This window comes from Aulonocara stuartgranti, assembly GCF_965226115.1.
Source record: "Aulonocara stuartgranti genome assembly, chromosome: 9".
Lineage (NCBI taxonomy): Eukaryota > Metazoa > Chordata > Actinopteri > Cichliformes > Cichlidae > Aulonocara > Aulonocara stuartgranti.
This window is the reverse complement of record NC_138960.1, coordinates 20,620,330-20,642,676: the sequence shown is the minus strand read 5'-3', so window position 1 is coordinate 20,642,676 and position 22,347 is coordinate 20,620,330. Positions and strand designations below refer to the sequence as shown.

At 45.4% G+C, this 22,347-nt stretch overlaps 1 protein-coding gene across 1 annotated transcript in view; it reads left to right on the top strand.

The window, feature by feature from the left end:
- gli3 (GLI family zinc finger 3) overlaps positions 1-22,347 on the top strand; it is a 97,230-nt gene that overhangs the window by 25,204 nt on the left and 49,679 nt on the right. The window contains exon 3 of the mRNA XM_082546941.1: positions 12,718-12,963. Coding sequence (XP_082403067.1) covers positions 12,718-12,963 — 246 coding nt within the window. The remainder of the gene's footprint in view (positions 1-12,717; positions 12,964-22,347) is intronic.

Genomic DNA, 22,347 nt, shown 5'->3' with positions numbered 1-22,347 from the left:
GGACGGCAGAGGGGGTGTCAGTTGATAAGAACCATTTGTTGTCTTGCTCGGATCTGGGGAGGGACAGTGTAATCCCTTCGCCCTGGTCTGTTCGCAGACCTGGAGGAAAAGAGCAGAGGAGAGGAGGAGGAATTGATTTTCAGAGTGAGGGCATGCGGAGAATTGAACTCAGATGTGTAGCACAGACAGGGTTTGAAAGAAGCTTTCTACTTGCGGGGAAACAAACGTCTGTAGCTTACAGCAGAGGAGGTCGTGCAATTTGAACTTGAGCAAGTCCTTCTAATGTTAATCAATTGCATAGCTGTCTTTCACCATTCCCGCCTCCCGCCCGCTCTGCCTCCCTCCCCTATCCCGCGCACAACTCAGCCCGGAGGCCTCTTGACAAGCAAGTGGTCCTGTAAAGGCATTTTAATAGGCCACGGTCATTCAGTGGCATGGAGATGAATGCTTGAACCAGATCTCCAGCATGCGTGCTTTTGCACAGACACAAATACACTTGGATCTTCCGGTCTTTGCTACCCTGCATGATCTCACCTGGAGCTGTGAGTCTAATGATGTTCAGAGTGTGGGCCTTGCAGCGACAGCTCCGGTCCCGGGGAGATGTGTCTCATGTCAGACTTTGCGCCAGACAGACTCCAATGAGGAAGAAGGGGGGGAGGTGGTTGTGGTGGTGGTGGTGGGGTGGGTGTTCTGCATTGCAGCTGGAGCGAGGCCAAAACTAAAAGTGCAATTCTCTGATGGTTTTGTCTCTCCTCTGTGGTATTTACGCAGTGATTGAGCACATTTTTGGGTGTCATGGAGTATCTCATTACGCCCTTAAAAGCTTTTTGTCCGTCCACATGCTCTAAGATATGTACACACGCGTTGCAGACTGTGGAAACTCAGTCATGCGTGCTTGCAGACACCCTCGTTTTCTCTCACTTTTCTCCAAAACTGTACATTTGGTGCAGCTGGAGGATGGGGTCGTCGTTATTAACTGTTTGGCGACCTCATGACTTCATCTTCGGTGCTGTCAGAGGCGGCCCATTATGTCTCTGCTCGGCTCAATGGGCTCTTTGTTCTGGCTTGGCTCTGGAGGAGCTCAGCATGTGGCTGCGTGAGTCCAACAGTCCCACTGCGGCCCAAAGGGGAGAGGGAGAAGGATGGAGGTGCTGGGAGGTAGTGGATGAAGAGAGGCAGAAAATGCAAGGGGAAAGGGATGAGAGGAGATGGAGGAAGACTGAGAAGATTTGGGGAAGACATGGGAACAGGAAGTAGGCTTGGAGTGTGAGCTGAAGGCCAGGAGTGAGTGAAAATGCACTGAAGGAGTTGGGGCGTTGAGAGGGAAAATTGGGGGACTTAAGGATGGAGAAGAAAAAGAAAAGCAACAGGCTACAGGTGAATCCTGTGGTAGCCTTAAGCATTTTAAGTCAGCTTTACCTCATCACACCAATTCATTCCAGTTCGAGCAGCGGTTTATGATGGCAATGTGTCACATGAGCTCCAACGGCTGAGTGTGGGATTAATGTAAAAGTAATGCAGAGATTAGAGAAGGAGGATTCCAGTGGTGGGAATGACAGGAGAGGTCATACATGAGAGGAGCTTATTACTGAGCAGGGACATCCACAGGAAGGGGAGATGCAGGGGGGAATAGTCGGGGAAATGGGAAGTGAGGTAAATGGACGCAGTGTAGACGGAGGAGATTTGATGAGGAAAAAACGAGGAGTGAAAAGGTCGAGAAAACAAACACAAGGACAGACTGCAATACATCTGGTCAAATAGAAGAATGTGGAACGGTACAGGGAATGGTAAAGGCTTCGATTTATAGATTTTAGGATATTTTTTAAACAAATATATATGCATTTGATAGGTGATGCTAAATCTGGGTCAGTTATCAGTCTGACATCATAGTTTCATTTTAAGAAAAGCTAAGTATCCATTAAAAAGTTTATTTTTGTAACAATGTGGCCAAAGATGCTTGCTCCACTTTTCACATTTTAAGTATTTGTATTTGCATCCCCTTCATCGTCCTCAAAAAACAAACCTGACTTGCTCCATGAGAAGTGAGTCCTTCACATATAAATATTAAAGTTTTGGTGCTCTAAATATTACTGCAGCTAAACTTGGCAGATGGTCCTTTGGAGCAGATTTATTCATATTGCATATTTCTCTAGAACAAGTAACAATACAATTTTTCCACAATGTCTCAGTTCACCCACAACATTGCTTTGACTGTACTCGTCTGAAGTGGATTTAAATTTTAAAGTTGTGGACTTTAAAATTATGGTTTTTGTGTTTGTACATGTCACTCAAGAGTGACATGTACAAACAATCTTTAACTTCCAGGATCCTCTCAGATAAACATTCCCTATACTCCATACTTTACTTTACGTTAAACGAGCATATAGCCCCTCAGTCATACTTTACGCATCCTGTCTGATCTAACCTGTGACATATGAGACAATTTCTCCAGCAGCTAGTCCCATAAATTGTCCACACCTGCAAGTTTCACTGTGTATTGTGCTTTCTCTCGCATTACAGAGGCATTTATCTAATCACATAGAAATCTTGTGCTTTTTCATTTCCTCGCTCACCTCCAACCTTCAGCCCCTTCCCAACAGACAGTGGTTAAGTCTGTTTGGCCAACATGGCAGATCCTCTAATCTGCAGGGCTTTCCCTGCCTGCAGCAGACACTATAATGAAGTTGTCCACATCTCACCTTTATTTTGAGAAGGAGAGGGCTAAACTACCCTCTGTTATTAAGCCGGCACTCCCGCTGATATCACACATTGGGGGCAGGTGAGGGTCAGGTCTTCTGTAGGAAATGTGGCCTGACTATTAAGCGTCATAAAATGACAGCATGTTGGAAAATCTTTATGAAGTGAACTGTTAGCTGCTCAGTCTTGACGATTAAACTGGAAAATGGGCCAATGTTATTTTAGATAATTAGAGTTGCAAAAGTAAAGTGTTGATTCACTTTTTTGAAGCCAGGGTGGATTAACGTGCGTGCCAAAGAACAGCCCCTCATTGTGGGAGCACAGTGAAGTGAGTCTGTTGAGTTGTTTTATTTTTATGGCATTTGGCTTGTAGTTTGGAATTCTGATTGTCATGGTCTCTAAAGACCTTTGCGTTTAAATGTGATGGGTTAGAAACTGTAAGCATTACCAGCTGCAGCATCAAAGCTGCAGGCATGCTGTTCGTTTAACCCAGATCTGTCACACTCACATGTAGCCCCCGATTCAACCTGTAATGTAGACATTCAGCAGAAAGCATGAGACTGGGACTAATGCAGATTTATGGTTGCAAATTAACTCCCCTCAAAACTCCCAAACTGTGATATGTCAATGATTGCTAGCTAAATGTAAATATATTTGGAGAGGTACTTTAAATAAACACAAGTAAATGTATCCCTGTAGGTTTGTTTCACTTACGTTGGTTGACTGTTCAGTTTCACAGGTATGACAAGTTTGAAATCAGCAGTTCATTCATCTTGCAGCTTAAACAGAAAATGATTTAACTGCAACAGCTGAATTGTGATTGGGGAAAGTGATGACAGAAAGCAGGAGGAGGCAGAAAAAGGGTATTCGCATGAGGTGTTTGGTGAGATAAACTAAATCACGAGCTACTCCGTGAGAAACCTGCATGAGTCCAAAACTGAATCTACTCCACTGGCCTGCTAAATTGCATTGCAATGGTTGATTGCTTGTTATGTAGCATGCAACATTAGCAAGCTAAACAAAAGTCAGCTAACAGTTTGTACAAACTAAGATAAGAAACTTGAATTACGTCCAAACCTTATGCTTCTCAACAAGCTTAGCCTGAACACAACAAAGCGTACTTTGGAGGAAAGAATGTTTGCTGTGTGTTTAAATACAGGCCAGTAAACCACCTTTAGAAATGTACCGATGCGGTGACTAGCTTGCTTGTGCTGTATGCTATGTGAAGCAAACTCTTGATAAAACAGTATTTAGTCAGTCATTTGCCCTTCAGGGTGTATCTCCAGACTGCTTGCTGTGATGCTATCCCCTGCTGTATGCTAAGCAGCGACACTAGCAGCTTTCACTGCATTCCGGTTGAAGTCGGAAGTCAGAATTTTCAAGACAGAAAGTTGGAACAACCCCACCAACATGACTAAGTAAGCCAAGATGGCGGCTGTAGAACAGTAAACACTAAAACTGTAAGGGTTTATTAAGCAAGGCTGAGCGTGGTTAAGCAATCCCCAAATAGTGCTTATAGGTGTGGTTAGTTTTACGGGTCATTTACAAAAGTTGCATCGTTTTGGAAACAAGGTTATTAGTTAATTAAAATATCAAGCGCAAAAAATAAGACACGCTTCTTTCTTGCATTAAATATTGACAAACTTAGCAGTAAACTGTTTGTTGCTCACGTTAATAAATGATTGATTTAAATATTTTCTTTGCATGCTGACAAGAAAAACTCTGCAAAATACATACGCAACAGGTCAGTTACAAAATTCTCAAAATACAATGTGCTTGCTACGTAAATATTGACAGTACTTTTAAAAAAATGCTAAAATCCAGTTTTGTGCTCGCGTAATGCGCTGGTATGTTTAGTCCTTAAACTTTTAAAGAAGAGCATTAATGAGGGTCTATTCATGAGTGTGCTGCAGGGGTGCTAAGTGTAAGAAAAAAAAAGCTTTGTTCTGTATTTCTTGTGGTGGATGAATGTTCTACCTTTCCGAGGAGCTCAATTCTGCAATTAAGTCATTCCCAGCTTCAGCATCCGACTCCTGAGGCAAATGTAATGCAGCATTTGTCGCTGTATTGCTGTAACTGTAACATGTGGTAGTTTCCTAATCTGGAGAGCTTGAGGTTGTGATCCTAAGGATGTTTATAGTCCTTTTTTGAAGTAAGGTATACCTATTCTTCTTGATTTCTCTTGACATCTCCCCGCATTCAATTCATGAGAAGCCAACAAACCTTTCTTTGCCATCTCTTTTTTTCTTGCTACTGCTATTTTTTTTAAATTTATAAATAAAAAACTGGTTGCTTTCAACCTAAATGAATCCCCATAGAGCCCCAGCAGTTTTTTCTTTTTTCTGAAAGAAGTACTGTGCATCCTGCAGTAGGGAACGTGCACAAAGCTGTGACCCACCCTAAAACTGCACGATAATTTGTGCGGTGGAAAATGGTCTACTCAGTCACTGAAATAGGATGAAGGCGATCAGCCTTCTTCCTACTGTTAGAGCATTTTTAAATCATTTGGGAAGTGCTTTTTAAATACAGTTTCCAAAGTAGAGGCTTCTGGAACGACTTCACCTATTTATAAGGTGCATAGTAAAAGAGGAAACGGTCATAACCATGATAAAAGCCACGAGCTGACATGTGTTTGAGTAGCAATAGAGCTGTACTATTTGTACAAGTGTTTCTGGCATTTTGACCTCGTCAGATGCTGTTTAAATTGGATGCGGTATGAATGATGTTCAAGCTTGACTCTCAAAAAAGTTTCACCTCTGTTTACTTAGCTGCTTTGCAGGTGTGAGAAGAGATCAGCAGCAACAGCACAGGCAGTGAATTAGACAGACAGATCTGAACATCCACGGGCTTAATCACCATGGAGGAGTGAGTGAGGGAGGGAGAGAGAGAGTCCACTCTGGACTTAGATGTTCACTAGTCATTGATAAAGTGCTTAGCAGCAAGAAAATTAATGAATCCGGCCTGACTGGTGGAGCGGGGGGGGGGGGTTGGTTGGAACGGGTGGGAGAGGAGGAGGGGTGTGTACGGGGGGGTAATCCTGTTCCAGCTAAATGGCTGATCTCTCTCATTCCTCAGATATCAAATGTCAAAAGTTAAATTAGCCTGCTAGCCTCAGATACGAGTTAACATGCTTTTAAACGGGTCGTGGGGCGGCGATTTCTGTCTCCCCTGGGAGGGCGGGCAGGTGCCTTTGAAGTGTCTAATTATCCAACTCCCAGTAAGTGTGGGCAAACTATCTTAATGGGGTTCTCAATGTCTCAATGCAATGCACTAAAAAGCTCTTAAAAACCTTTACCCCAATGTGTGGATGTGTTTCTCTACGTAAAAACTCATTTTGTTTACATGAAAGGATTTGAATTATAAATGCACAAGGTTTGCGCTAATAAAAGCTGATTATTCATGCTTAGAGCTTTATAAATTCTTATTCTATACTAAAAGGTGAGATATAGCCACAGTGGAATTTTGGATCATGTTTGATGTGCTTGAAATTACTGTATTATTTTTTTTTATAATTTTATCCCAACTGTTGGCTCTGCATTTCTTTGGCTGGATATTCATTTCTCTTGGCGAGCCGTCCCTAATCTGAGTGCCACAGACTTGGTCCGGATCACTGTGGTGTCAGAAGCGGGATTCCAGTGCTATGGCCCAGTGGAAAGCTGGCCCACTCTGGTCTGGTGGGCAGTGTGCCCAGATCCACCCTCGAAGACAAACTATCCCATGCGGACATGACTATGCCCTCATCTGCCCTAGCACATAATCATTTTATATTGTTGCGGAGGACATTACAAAGGTCTAACAGGTTATGGCTGATGATAGCTGGCTTGTGACAGTCTGAAGCAATGCTAATACAGTCTATGAGCCAATCAGAGCACTAAATGGCATCTTTTTGCTTTGAAGCCTTGATCAAATGGATCTCTTGGTGTTTGATTCCTCAAAGAATACAGGCCAAGGTGCCCTTTGAGTGAAAAACCTTAAAAGCTGTAACTATCTGTGGTCAAAAAGGCATCAGTGTGCTTTTTACAGTCAGGGCTTTCAGCTCTCTCACTGCGATGCTCATTGCTCCCTCACAATGTGGCCCTGATGAAATGGTAGTGGGGTTTCGGGCAGCTCTACGGTGGGCCTGTGCCCCTAATGGGTGAATAAGGGGTAGCTTAGGGCAGGCGGAGGCTTGGCACGACACAACCCTGCTGTGAGGCTGATTTGAGGTGAGCGCAAGGAAAGAGAAAGGAGCCAAGCAGGCTGTGATTTGCCCCTCCCCAGCCCCGGGGCCTGGAGGCTGGGACTGTGAGATGCTGAGGCTCTGGGTGCGTCCCAGAAGACCCCCGGCGGCAGAGAGAGCAAGCTGGGACCGCGAGTGGTGGAGCAGGGGGCTGGGGCGTAGGCTGCCGAGAGCCAAATTGAGATGTGGGAGTCATCAAATTTGCCTAGATGAATATTGAAGAGGGCATTTGCGGACGCTGTGTGGGAAATCAGCCGCCGACAATAGACTGCTAACCAGGAGAGGGAACATCCTGACCTCTCTCTGCAATTCGTCCAAGCATCAATCAGGCACTGATAGTTAAATAATGTACCACAGCAGGTTCACTCTGCAGAGACAGAATCAAACACGAGTGCAGAGTGAGAGGGAGCTAACTTTTATATTTGCTGAAGTTCCCCAGACGTTTAGACTGGGGGATTGCTAACTATCCTGCCCACAGATATCAGAGTAATGACCTCATTCTGCCTTCTGACATTTAGGCTACGTTCACACTGCAGGTCTTAATGCTCAATTCCGATTTTTTGATCAAATCCGATTTTTTTGTCTCCTCGTTCACACTACAAATAAAATGCGACAGCAAACGCGCTCTAGTGTGAACGCTCAAAGCGGCCCGCATGCGCAAAAGAAGATGTCACACACAACGCGCTCTGTTTAGACCAAGAACAAACAGTTTGACTGATGGCCGTTAATATAAAGACTTCGGACTTTACGTTTCCCAATTTTTGCTTTAAGTTATTTTGTTATTTACATAATAATGTAGATAACCTAATAATTATCCTTATTGCTGTTTAAGAGAGGAGCGGTGCTTCAAAGGATAGCTGCAGATTTCTGTCAGAATCTGCAGATTATACAGTACAAATAAAATGTTTACGTTGTCTTCCCAACAGTTTCACTGACATCTACACTGGATGGCTAGGAAGCGTTCGCGATGTCTTCTCGGGCGCTTCTCTGGCGCTGATAATTGGCTTCAGTCTTGTGTCGGTGACGTAAAAGGCGGATTTAATGCGACTTGACCGTTCAAACAGCAGTCGCTTTCTAAAACATCGGATATGTATCGGATTCAGTACCACATACGAAAGTGACCCAGATCGGATTTGAAAATATCGGATTTGCGCCGTTCACACTGTCATAGCATGATCGGATATGGGTCGCATAGGGTCAAAAAAATCGGATTTGATGCGCTTTCGCCTGCAGTGTGAACGTAGCCTTAGATGTCTTTGTTAAGGAAGTTGTTCAAAAGTCAACCTTTTTAGTCAGATACATCAAGGCTCGCTAACCTTCACATAATGCATAACTGAACCTTGTTCTGTGGAAGGCCCCGAGCTCCTTGTGGCATTGAGCCTATCAGCCAAGAAGTTGATCAGAAAAATACCTCACACAATTGCAGTAATCCCCTACGCGCTTGCTGTTGGGTTTGGTAGAGCTTGAACGGTCTCTCGCTCTCTCCCTCGTATTTCAGCCTGCACTAATCGTGAATGATTCCCTCTGTCTTTAGCTCCAATGCCAGGGCCGGTGAATCAGGTACATAAGCCTAAGCTGCTTGGAGAGGTAGTCTTATTAAACTCTAGCCAGCTGCTGGAATTTTTCTTCCCCCTCTCATTGTTAATTGGGGAGTCTTGAGTCTTTCCCGGGAGTTGATTTGCAAGAGAAAGAAAAAGGGAGCAAGAGATTATTGCACAGGAGGAGAGGAGCTTTGAAGAAGTGTTTTGTGATTTCACCGCATATCCTCCACTCCTCTTCTCCTTGTTCGCTCTCCATGTGCTCCCCAGCCAAAACGTGTTTGTGCCACTGACAAACAGCGCTTTGAGAAGTTCGAAGGTGGAATACAGCGCATGTCTGGCTTTGGCTCAGAGGTACAAGAACACCCCTTCTGATATTTTGAGCTTTTAGAAAAAGTGGTAACTGGGGATGGGGGAAACTATGGTGCGCAATGGCCCTTTGTACAACATGCATGTCCCAACTTTGGAGACTCTGACTGAGTTCAGGCCAGAAGGCAAATCAGACGGTTGGGAGTGAGGGACCGATTGGCATGTGGAGGAACAACAGTCCTCGTTCTTAACCTGCGCCTCTAGAAAATGCCTTCAAAAACAACAAGCTGAGCGTTTTGTTTCACTTGCTGTTTCTTTGAATTGGCTGGGCATCCTTAACTTTAGCCCCCCTCTTGTCCCAGGGCCCAGTTCTAAGAGGTACTGGCCCCACTCCATATCTCATTATCTCTTTCAAAATTTCATTTTGTCATTGCATCCACGCTGTCTTTTATACTGCCATATTAAAGGCCATGCATAGGGTTTTCTTGAAAGGTATTTGAACCAGAATCCTACAATAGACACCCCAGACAAGAGGAAAAAAGGGAGAAACCTGGGTTTTAGGATTTAATGAGCGGCTTGCTGGGGGTGAAAGAAGGATAGAAACCAAGTGAGTGAGAGCAATACAGAGTGCATTTGTAGAGGGTCAGAGAGAGAGAGAGAGAAGGAGGAGAAAGAGTAGTAAGGGAGGAAGAATGCAGGAATGGAGCACCAGGTACCATTATAGTGGCAGAGAAAGCTCCTGAAATACTAGAGCTGGGGCGTGTGCTCTGATCAGGACGGCAGTGAGCACAATTACCTTCTTTTCAAATCCTTCAGTGACACTGCGGGAGGAAGGAGGACTTTGAAACTTGAAAGGCAGGAGCTCGCTTTCAACCTCAAACGCGAGCAGGAAAGGGCTCTGAAATTTGTTCAGTGCTCCCCATCCACCATTAGCTTGTTTCTTCCTCTCGCCTCCAGGCATTTAAGCGCTTTTTGAAAAGATGTTAAGAAATTCAATCACCATAGAGAGAGCGGGATAGTTCTTTTTTCTGTTTTTTTGAGAGGCATGCTTTTCCTCTGGTCCACAGAGGACCGGCCTGCTGCTTTTGTGTTGGGCTGAATAGACCTGCAAACTGGTAGAGGACTGGATGCGGCAACCATGGGAAAAGAGAGGGAAATAAAAGAGGAATGAAAAATGAGGGAGGGAAAAGGGGAAAGGGTCTGCTGGGCTGATGGTCAGAGTTGGAGAAGTGTTGCAGGGTTGAACTTTTCAAAGTTGCATGTGTTTACCTGTGTCTTCTCTGTCTTCATTACCTCATTTCTTGACAGATGCTCAACACGTTAGAAGGATGTAAAAAGTTTCCACTCGCCAGGTACAAGCAGCATAGAAGAAAAACCTTACCAGAGACTCTCTTTCCTCCACTGAGGAGTCAAGGAGTCAATTGACCCTTGTGCTGCAGAGTGTTTGTTTAACTCTTTAAGGTCCTATGAACTGATGTAATGAACTCCCTCTAGGTGGTATATGGTAGAATGATGAAACCCACCCAGGGCTTGCTGGGGTGACTGGAGGGGGGATGGTGGTACTGTGACAGTGCTGTGATTGAACTATTAGTCGCTTGACCTCCCTTTAGGGAGAAAGACACATCTGAATAGCGGTGGGGGTCACCGAGAAAGTAAAAGGAAAGAAAAAGACAGAACACGAAAGATTGAGGACAAGAAGAGTAGTGCTCACTGAAATAGTTGGCAAATAGAAATGTAAAGTATAGATTTAAAAAAAAAAAAAGTAAACGCTTGAGTCTCCTTTGTAGTTTTTCATAACTTCACGCTACACCATGTCAAGCCCCAGTGATGAATGTATTTATAAAACATCAAATATATGTATGAAAGTACAAAAACAAGCTCATGAATATGTAGAAAGTTTCTACTTTCCCAGATGTAATGCTAGATTTTTCTGGATGTTAAAGAATTGAGCGTGCACAGTAGGAGCCGGAGCTGCACACAGCCACACGCTCTGCCCTTAGCATCGCTCGCTCCCCGCATAGTTTACAGTCTCGACTTCCTCAATTCATGTCAGGAGATGAACCCAATTCTGAAATCCCTTTATGTTAATATTGCGCTTTGCAAGCGCAGACCTATTAATCCAGCTTTAACCGTATAAGTTGCATTATTCCCTTAATAAGATCACTGACTGTGCAGTATAGGATTAAATACTTATATCATAACTGACACTGTCATTTCCCGGGGATGAGAGCGCCTTGCTTCTCTGGTTGTCAGTTCCGCGTTAAGAATCCTTGAAACTGCTGCCAGTGCTGCACGAGGGCACGCTGGTCCAAACGCAGGTAATGGATGTGGGAGAGTGAAGAGAATAAAAGCAGGACCCTTGGGTTGCTCCTCCTGCTCTCTCGCTCTCTTCGCCTCTCTCAATCTCATTCTCCCTCTCTGTTTTTCTCTCTTAACCTCCTCCTTTCTGATCACTTCTCTTCTTCTGTGAAGTGCTACAGCTCTATAGCAGCACTCTTCAGTGCTTAAGGTAGTGCGCTCTTTAATCTGGCCCTCGCCTCTGTTTCTTAATTGGCAGTTGGATGCTGTTGGGTTGCGGCACATAGTGGGGGAGCTGCTCACGCTGTTAGGCTGCTAATACTGCAGTACCTCTGGCGCCAGCACAACGGTATTTTGCCAGGTTCCCGGTGAGAAGCGTTAATACAAGAAAGAACATTGGAGTGTACTGATGACCAGCAGCCTTAGTGGTGAACTCATAATTGCATATAACCCGGGCTGAACATGGAGACCTGCGGGCAACACAAGCTGGAACTGATGGATTTGGCTCAGGGCAAAAAAGCAAGGGCTTGCTCTTGACAAATGATGATTTTTTTGAATCTATAACATACAGATGTCTCAGTTCAAAGCAAAACCTAAGAAAGTACCCAAGTCCCTAAGATCACGTGTTATTGAAGATCATTTGGAATTCATGTTTTGACCCTTTTGATAGTGCAAAATGTCAAAATATATAAAAACAAAAATAATTCTTAAAATAGGCCACGTACAAACAATCACACTCTTTTAAGGTCTGGCCTGCCTATCTAGTTAGCATGTCACCAGTGATTTTGCAGAATTTCCCACAAACACATTAAAGTGCTGTTCACTAAAATATCCCAGTTCAGTCTGCCCCTGAGCATCATGACGTCCGGGCCTAAATCATCAGGCAGGATTTATGTCCTCCTGTTTTAAAGATTAAATCAACCCAGTTGAAAAAAAATGACATACTTTTGATGGCATGTTTCTTTCTGAGTTAGTCTCTGTGGTATCAGACTACAGAAAGGGCTAATACCAGGTCACGAGGATAACTGACCCTTATATATGTCATCTCAGAGGTCAAGCCAAGGGGTCAGAGGTCAGGTCTTTCTGGTGGAGCTTAGCCCTTGAACTCAGCTCCACATTTATCCGCTTTATACAGCATGCCAAGCAGCTTTCTCCAGAGGGCCTCCTAATTTCCCCCTTAGACACAGATAGAAAAAGAGAAAAAGATTTAGTTTAAGAGTGAAAGGTGGGGGTTGGTTGGAGACTGAAGCAGGGTGGGGTTGGTGTAGCCAGTGATGCTTGCTAACGGGCATCTTTGAATGCTGACTGAACGCCTGAGTTGTTTTCTTCATGAGAATTTATTTTTATATAAAAAGAGAAGACAGATGTGAATTTAAACACTTGTTCAGATGTTTGGAATTTTTTCCTCCATGGTGTCCGTTTGCTCATACGCTGACTGCTTCTGAACTCTCATATCCAGGGGCTGAAGGAAGGCAGATTTACCGTAGGTTTCAGGTGTGCAAAGCAGCTCCTCCTTTTATGAGCTCCCCCACTACATGAGCAGCGTTCATAGCTACAGCTTTTATTCTGATATCTGTTTAAAAGAAAAATGTGTTGCCCTTCCAAATTTATAACACTGGATTCTTCTCCTGTCTTTCTGTCTTCATGTCCACGCAGAGGACGAGAGTTCAGGCACGCCTTACCACCGTGAGAGGCGCAACGCCATCAGCTCTCAGGTCCCGACGCCTGGCGCCCCTGACAGAAGCATAAATGAGGAGCCCTCTACGTCTACGGAGGAACGCCCTTCCTTGCTCAAGAAGGAGCAGCACGGTTCCCTGCCACATCTGGCTGACCATGCACTTCCATACCGGGGCACGCTGTTTGCAATGGACCCTCGCAACGGCTACCTAGACTCGCACTATCGTAAGTCCGCGAGCCACAAACACAAGAGCTGCTCACTTCATTTTAAAATGGTAAACTTGAAACTTTAACGTGTAAAGTTGAGAAGCTACACAGCTCAAGGACATGCTTGCAGAACCCGTAATGCTGAAGCCAAGTTTCCCTTTTTACTGTAGGTGAGAGGCAGGGCCGCCAGATGCTTGATTAAGTCTGACAGATTAGCCCTTCTCTTACACTCCGTCTCTCCTCTGCACACAGATACAGGCACACACACTTGTGAACGCACGCACGCACTCTCGCCTTGTGTTGCGCTTGGGAAGTTAGTATGGGGAACGGCCAGCGTAGCTTCTTAATTCCCTCATTAGGGGCCTGTCTGAACACAGTACTCCGCTTTCTCTCATCAACACACACTTCAAAGCCCAAAAGCAACGCAGAGTCAAACCTCACCACCCCCTACTCTGCCTCTCGGTCTCTCTGGGACTCAGAGACTGTATGAGAGAAAGGCAGAGGAAGACACAGAGAGGGAGAGAGTGCGAGAGAGACTCACAGAGACAAAGCCCGAGAGAATCGGGTGAAGGAAGGATACTAAAATTGGAACGATACAGAGAAGATTAGCATGGCCCCTGCGCAAAGATGACACGCAAAGATAATTCCAAGAAAAGGTGAGACACATAGCGGCGGTTAAGTAAAAGAAATGCTGGAGAAGGGTGTTTGGAGAGCAAAGGGGCTGATTTGGAAGTTAATCTGGTGGCCAGGACTTTAACTGCAGACAAGGATTTGATGTGATAGCTTGTTTAGTTTGGTTATACTGGTGCTGAAAGGGAGCAGGAGGAGTGCGCCAGAAGGATTTTAATCCAGTGGCAGTAATGAAAGTCCAGTGGACCCCAACCTTATACTGTAACTCTATTTATTCAGCCACTTCATTAACTGCTTCTCCATCGTGGTTGGGTGCCTGAGAGTCATCAAGGTGCCTCTTTAAGGTAAAGGTTACTTAAAACCAGGCAGTTCTCTGGACAGAACCCTCGAGGGCAGAACATTACTGCCCATTACATCCTGACCTAACTCAGCAACACTGCCACTTCTCATTTTATGTATGTGTGTGGGTATGTGTGAAGGAACTCTGGTGGTTCCAGACCACTGAAGCCTCGGGGTAGGAGTCAGGAAGGTTGGAGGGGTGGGGGTTGGGGGGAGGGGGTTAAGTCTGAGGCTTGGGGTCATGTGGAAAAGTCACAGTCTTGAAATGGAGAGTTCAAAAGCAGCAGGAAAAGTCAAAAGGGCTGTAGAGCTTCAAGAGGAATTCTTCGTGCACGAGGACTCGAGAGGGTGGAAGACTGCAGACGTATGGAGCAGACAGGAGTAGAGGACTGTGATAGCAGTGATGCTGGGATGTGTAGGCACGTGTAGGCATGATGCACAGACATCTGCAGCAAGGTTCTTGTAGTTTTTGGTTTTTCAAGACAAGGATTTACTATGTTTCTCTCTTTTCTGGTGTCGACCAGGAAAAACAAACAATTTACATATCATGTTGGGATCTGCCAAATTATCACAGGCATGATGAAAATATTAATAAACTAAGAAAAACAACACAAACATTTAAGAATTACACAAAAAGTTGATTCCCGGTGTTCAGGGAAGAATGAAAACACCAACAAGGTCGGTGTCAGTGACTTCTGGTGTTTTTCATTGATGTTTCTATGATCTCTCCTTCGCTCAGGAAGACTTATGATTTGAGATGAGAGCATTGCTGTGTAAAACACCTCCTTCTGGCCCCAGGTGTTGAGGGCATGGGGAGTTCCTAAAGGCAGCGGTCCCATTCTGTCTGATTGAACCCAGTACCAGAGCTCAATCCCCATGAGCTCTGACGATCTGAGGGTCAGCAGATCGAAAGGGGTCCCCCTTAAACCTTTGCCGCCCCCTCCCAACCCCTGCTCTTCGGCTGCTTTGAACCAGGAGCCTATAGCATCTGTCGCCACTCCTGCACCACAAGGTGTAAAAAGCTACGGGCTCCTGTTCTGGTTTCTGGTTCAGTACACAATTGAGCACACATATTTTGCACACACACACACACACACACTTAATTCTCCTGTGGCAGTCCCTCTCTATGAGGGCTTTGTCACCTCCTTAATTCATCCCAGGTGTGTGCGTGTGTGTGATGGAGAGGGGGCCCTAAGCCGTTGTGCTGCGCTTGCACAGCGCTCCACGCCATGCAGCAGACAGCCAGGTAAATCCGATTACTCTTACCGCTAGTGTGTGTCAGTGCTTAATGTGCCTAAATGCGATGGCACCTGCAGCCTCACCACACCTGGCCGATGGGTCGTTAACATGGTGGCGAAGCTCTGGGAGGTGTGGGAGTCGAGCAACCACAAGAGACCAAAAGAGGGGTTTATCTTCAGGGCCTCGCGCTCTGAGTAAATCTGCGCTATTCACCCAGACTTGTGATCTCCCACTCTTCTTATGTCCTTGGCCTAAGTCTCTGTTTACTCTGGTTTTAACACCCACTTCAGCGCAGAAAAGAGGAGGCACCAAGGAAACATTGCTCCTATTGTTAGCATTAGCTAATCGTGGTGATGCCTGAGTCTTAGCCGCTTTTCTTGGGCAAACACTGGATAAGAGTCCATATCCTTCTTACCACAACGCTAATACATGAGGCTTTGCTGCAGGATAAGGAGAAAGGATTGAGATGAGGATTAATGAGGGAGAAGTCTTTTTTTTTAAGATCTTTAATTGTGTAGAAGTGTGAATGCGACGCTGTGCGCTGACATCTGTCTACATTGTGTGCTGATTAGCCGGTCAGTGGTCGTGCAGCAACAGTGAGCCCACTTGCTGGCGACGCATCTCTGCTTCCTCCAAAGGGATCCTCTTTTTTTTCTTTTTTAAAGTTTCTCATCTTTCCCTTCTTTGCCAGCCTAAACACATCTATGGAGGGACTTAAATCGCGTGCTTTTCAATGGCTTTCTTACAAATGTTGAAACTACTCTGAATGGTTGATGAATGCAACCAGTAAATTTGCAAAGCTTTAGAGATGATGCTAAAGAATTTCGTCCCTGAAGTGAGAAGTTTTGTTGCTGTGTTATATCTAGTCTGGGCAGAGCAGGCACAGCAAGTATCTTCAGGCTGTGATGGATAACTATCAGTTCAATAGTCTTCGGTTTAGCTCCTTAAAAATCTAGCCTAGATCTGGCTGCAAGGGCTTAATCCCCACACACCAAAGCCTTGCTGTCCTTGACTGATCTCAGAAACCAATTGAGCTAAGCACAGGCGGTGGAGGTATGGATCTTTTGGCCGGAGGAATCCTGCTCTCTGATCCTGGTCAAAGGTGACTGCATGGATCATACTGGCCCTGTGTTTGGGGAAAGCTACCGGGAACGCTGAGCCGTGGTGTAAAACCTGTTCCACGATTTTATGGTTATAGGGAGAGGGGGGTGGGTGTCCAGTCACAGGGGTTAAACTCTGAACCGCTGCGCCAAGCTGATCTCAGGTCTACTCGGCCGTAGCACGCCGGCCGCTGCCCCGGCGTCATTCTGTCTGCCTCTATATCAAAATGCAGCTGACCACTGAACTGAATTAGCTGTCATCAAACTGTACGTGATCCACACAACAATGGCCCTGGCCTCGCTACAGTTAATTACAGTCCTTGGTCGCTCACTTCGTATGGACTGCACAGGGCCTTTCTATACGTGGCAGAGAGAGGAAGCACTGTGCGCTATGTATAATGTAAAGTATAAAGTGTGTGCATGTGTACGAGGAGAAAAAAGTAGCAGAGTGCTCTCACCGAACAAACTTTCTGATCTCTTGTTGGTTTAAATGTGACAACCGGCTTGGATGCAGGTTCAAACATCCCCCCCCCTCAAACAACTGAGGAGAGCCTGGGGTGAGAGGACACGTGCCTGTTTCAAGGGTAAGTGTTTGTCTTTGTGATTGTTTCAATATTGGCTTTTTGAGCGTGGTGGCATGGTGCAGTCCCCCAGTGGTGTGCCGGCACAGAGAAGCCTGGGGCACACTGCAGGCGATGGAAAGGGATCCCTTCCATCCACCTCCTTTCATCAAAAAAGAACAACATGGGCCTGTGCTCTGCCGTGGCCCCTTGGTCCAGCACACCAGGGATAATCAGATGATCCCCTTTTATACAGTTTATTAGAGGCATCTCGCACCGTAAGATAGGCAGTATTCTCGCATGCATGTGCCTCTTTGTAGTTCTTGATGATTTAAGAGGGTTAAGCGGAGTTTGAAGTGCTTCAAGAATGCACTTTCATACCATCTTAAGGTCATGCGGCGCTTTTACCACAAAGCTGATGTGTGTGTGTGTGTGTGAAAACGGCATATCTCTGAACAGTAGCAGTTCCTATTAACAATGACGAGATTAAATGTGAAGGAGCTAAGAAGAATTAAGAAGAATTTCTAGAGGACTGAAGATGTTCTCAGTGTTTCTCAGTGCCGTTGTAGCATCATCTGCCAGTGTGTTTACCCTCTTTTCCAATGTGATTGGTTAATCGAGTCGCAGATGCAAATAGGAACAATGGCGCTTTGTCGACGGGAAAGCTTAAAAATGAAGATTTGTTGTGTCTTGTCCATCCAAAAGGAGAATAAACACTCCCTCCTGCTTACATTAAGCACCAAATTATGAAAAGAAGAAGACTAAATACCCATGAGGGCTTCTCCTCAGCTCTCCGGTTAAAGCCACAATATCACAAGATTTTCCTCTCCGCTTTGAGTTACCCCGTATTCACCAGTATGATAGAGTCCGACATGTTTCTTCTGAATCCATATCTCATCACTTTTTTTTTCATTTGCATTCCTCTCACATAGTGCCAAAGATAAGCACCCTTATCCCTCCAACCAACAACCCGTATCTTGCTCTTGTCTCTGGAGGGTCACAAGTATATATTGTTCTACATGAAGAAGAGGCTGATGAACATAGTATAATTAAAATGTTTCTAACGGCGTGGTGAAGTGGAAGATATCGCTGGAGAGAGGAGAAAGACGGAAAGGGAGGCACGGCTGAATATGAGGGTGTAAGTGAGACAGAGGGCTAAGAAGTAGAGAGAAGAGCAGTAGAGAGTGTAGGGGGTGGGGGGGTGTAACAAAGCAGAAAATGAAGAGAGACATAAAAGAATGGGAGCTCAAGGAGGTCAGGCCCATCACAGGCTTTAGTGTTGCCTTCAAAGATGCCTGGGACAGGTGGCAGCTCCAGACAATCTCGCACCACAGAGCAGCATCCTCTCAGGACGAGATAAGGGATTCCTCCATCCAGGCACCCTCCTCCCACCTCTCCTGCGTGCACACACGCACACACCCCACCTCCCTCATGCCCACCCCTCCCCCCCTCCCTCCCATCTCGGGGTTCTCCCAGACGGGCCGCTTTGATGTGGCTCAGTGTGAGCGGGCAGCTGTAGGCCACGGGGCTGCAGCAGCGCTGCTGGGCCACTGGGCCGGCGGACCGTTGGGATCCGACTGGAGCGCGGCTCAATCAGCGGGGCTCTCCGGTGCCCGGCACTTTCAGGTCTCATTAAAGCGCTCCGGCAGGGTTAATCCTCTTTAAGGTTTACATGGGCCTCCGTTTGTCTCTCTGCCCAGACTGAGGGAACCCCTGGGCGCCACCTGCGTGACAAAGACTCAAATCACTGTGACACAACTTCCCTCCGTCTGTACTCCTCCACACCCCTTGTATGTTCTTCTCACTCCTCCCTCTTTTCCTGCATCCGTCCCCTGTGCATTCCGCCTCCTTGTTCCTGCCATTCCCTTGATAGTACCTAGGCCTGGTTCTGAGTCTTTTAGGATTATTTGGGTGGAATCTGTTGACAGCAGTGTAGTAAATGGATTACAACTTTGTCCTTGTTTAGGGATGCTGTGAGGAGGGAAAGAGGGAGAGATCGGGGAGGATGTGCTTTGAATAACGAGAGAGGCAAAGAAACAGAGATAGACAGAAACTGGGATTAACTGAAGGAATTAGGAATACAATGCAAGAGTGAGAGGGTGAAAGAGAGGGTAAGGTGACAGCAAAGCACACTGTACAAAGAGTGAAGAGGAAGGAGACTCAGAGTTACAGATGGTGTTTTACTCATAAGACCCAAATGGTCCAGAGGAATCAAACTGTATTTGGTCTTACAGAGCCCAGGAGCCATTTGTCTGATTGTTGTAACACTGGGCTTTGTCTTTACTCTGTGACACGTAGTTTCCTTCCACCCGCCTCAAATAATGGCCACATACCTCTAGAGACCTGAGCAGACTTTGTCTAATGTCTGGATTCAGTGGAAGATAGAGCAACAGCCACTCAGCCCAGGGAGAAAAAGCCATTTCTGAGCTAGATATTTAAAGGACTGCACTGGTAGTTTTGAATGTTTATGGTGATAAAAGATTTGGGCAATCAAGTGGTGCTGCATTGGTTAGCACTTGTGCCTCACAGAAAGAAGGCCATGGGGTTGAAACCGCCTGCCAGCTGGAGCCTTTCTGTGTGGAGTTTGAGTGTATGGGTTCTCTCTGGGAACTCCCGTCTTCCTCCCACAGTCCAAAGATGTGCATGTTAGGTTAATGGGGATCCCAAATGTGAGTTATCTGTCTCTCTGTTAGTCCTACGATGGCTGTTCAGGTCATACGCTGCCTTTCGCCCTGTGTCAGCAGGGATAGCCTGCACTGGATAAGTGGTTATGAAAATGGATGATTAGTTAGATTTAATTCACATGTTCTAGCTGCTGGTTTCACAGCATGAAAAATGCATGAAAATTAACTCACGTTGGCTTTCGACTTGCCAGCTTGTTTTCATTCCCAGGGCGTCAAATACCTTGCAGTCAAAGCTGCCGGCATATCACAAATATGCATGGTGGCCCGTGGCCTCGGTGCCAGGTTTATGTCAGTAGTGAGACCGTTCTCATTTCCAGCTCATCACATACACTATATTTAGCACGTTCTTCTTGAAAGTGTTCCATTAAAACGTATGTGAAAGTATAATTTTTCCATGAGCAGAAAAAGAGGCAGGTTTAAACACGCAGTGTTATCTCCTGGCATCCAGCAATAAGTCAAGACACAGGTGCCACAGGACTGCTACGCATTTCTTTGACACCAGCATTTATATAATATCATGGATTTGAAAATTGAAGATTATTGAGGAAGAAGAACATTGAAAAGATTCCAGGTCATGTTTTGAAAAAAATGAAGTGGAACAGAGTGTTTTGCGGTTAAGTAATGTGATGCATTTTGTCTGCTCATACTTAAAGCTCTCTCAGATTGTATTTCCCACTTTAAGTCACATTATCGGGCTTTTCTCACTCACTGTGAGGGATTTATAATCTTAATCAAGACCCAGAGGTGAACTAACAGCAACAATGGCTACCAGCAAATGCATTTAGCGAACAAACTACATTAACATTGCTTGCTGCGGTCAGTGGCCTCTCAGCGTGAGTCAAAATTGAATAGTCGTCCATTTTCCCCAGGCGGCGGCGTCCAGTCTGTGTGTTATTAGAATGCAGGTGTGTTAACCTCGCAGTCACTGTCACACAGCCACATGCAGTTTTGGTATCACCTGCATATAGAGGCCTGAGGATGTGATGTGACACTGAACCGCATAGAGGGTCAGACTGTCCTGGTAGCCTGATGCAGCATGGACAGTCGTGAACACACTCTCTAATACGACCTCGGCTTGTATCAGAGTAGTTTATCGTGCATTTTCTCTAATACAGGCATTTAAATGCATCAGTGGACTCTTTTCTAAATAAAGATCTCAAAAAATTCCAAGCCCAGTATTGGCCTTGAATTTGAGTGGAATAAATCATGCAGCTGAAGCAAAATAAATGTAGCCAAGTCCTGCTGAGTTAACCTGAGGTTTAAATCGACTCCCTTTTATCTGAGTCGTCATTGTTTGGCGAAAAGGAGATAGACAGATGCAAGAGATACAGAGGAGGAGGTGGAGGGAGAGAGAGGTGTAGTGTGGAGTTTTAGCTGGTAAACTGCTGCGTCTTTTCTCAGCCGAGTCGGGGAGAGGAGGCTGGAGGGTGGAGTAGGGCAGAGAGGGTGCGGGAGTGAGGGGAGAGGGCCAACGCGTAGCTCTTTGTTCTACTCCCGGGCTTATCCCAATCTGGAGAAATTCGGGAAATGTAAGAGATAGATGGGTGCTCCAGAGAGGCCCAGTGAAATAACCTTACTAGGATACAGGGGAAGAGAAAAAAAGAGGGTGCATTGCTGAGGTTGGGTAGTGCTGGGGGCCCCTGGCAGAGATGTGTGCGTGCTTAGCTCCACTCTCTAGCATTAAAAAATCCTTAGATTGGAGTGCAATTTGTTAAGATTACGACTCTGGTTCGTAAATGTTTTGCAGCTGTGGAGCTCTGCTGAGTTATTTGTGTAACTTATGTCTAAATGTCCTGCAATTGGATACATATTTTAATGGGTAGTCATCTGTAAATCCTCTAAAAATTTGAGATAAAGTCTGGCAGGGAATTGTTGCATGTCCTGCAGGTGGTGTATGAGCAAAGTAAACCCCTGGAGGGAAAAAATAAAAAGATCCAGTACTTAACAAATAAATAATCTGTTTGAACATTAAGTCTCAGAGCAAATATGCACAGACTTGCGGGCACTGACTGACTTGTTCAGTCGACGTCTGACAGCGAGTAGCGATGGAATGTATGCTCAAACAGAAAGCCTGTTATCGTGCAGACGTTTCTCTCTTTCACGCTCGTGTTCCGTTCTCTGCCTTGTTTTTCTTTTCCGCTGTGTTAATTGCTTTTTACCAAAAGGAAGACTGCTTGTGTTTAATGGTGTGAGAGCAACTGAGCAAGAGAGACAGAGAAAGCACGAACAGCAGAGAAGATAAAAAAAAAAATCTATTGACTTACAGAGGAAGGGCAGAGTGTGATCTGCCAGCCTCGTACATATGATGAATGGCAGAGAGATTGGCAAGCCAACACTTAACATTTTCCTTTTATTTAACCTCTCTGCTTTCTTTCTTCTGCCTCACTCTCACTGTTGGTCTTTGCTGAATAAAGGCTTGTTTTTATCTTTCTCTATTCTCGTGCCCGAGCATTACATACAGCGGAGAAAGCTCTGCACAGCACGAACATTAGGCTAATTTATACAGCGGTAATTAGGCCATTAGACCTGAAACAATCTGGGACCTGTAATTAAGCAAAGCGCTCCAAAAGTCAACAGCAACTCCCATTGAGCTTAGCTAAACAGTCTCCAAAAGTGTTATTTACATGTCCAAACAGCTTGAGGTCTCAGTGTAAGCAAACATGATGAGAGGCGGGGTGTGAAAGGATTGATCACAGGGGGAATTTAGAGGCAGCTTCCAAACTATGTCTGCTGATAGTCTGTTGAAGGCTTTTTTTTTCAATCTCCGGCCGGCCTGATAATGATGAGAGGCTCAGCGTCACATCTCTGGAAGCAAGTGTGATCAGAAGTGTTAAACGCACCAATCATGTA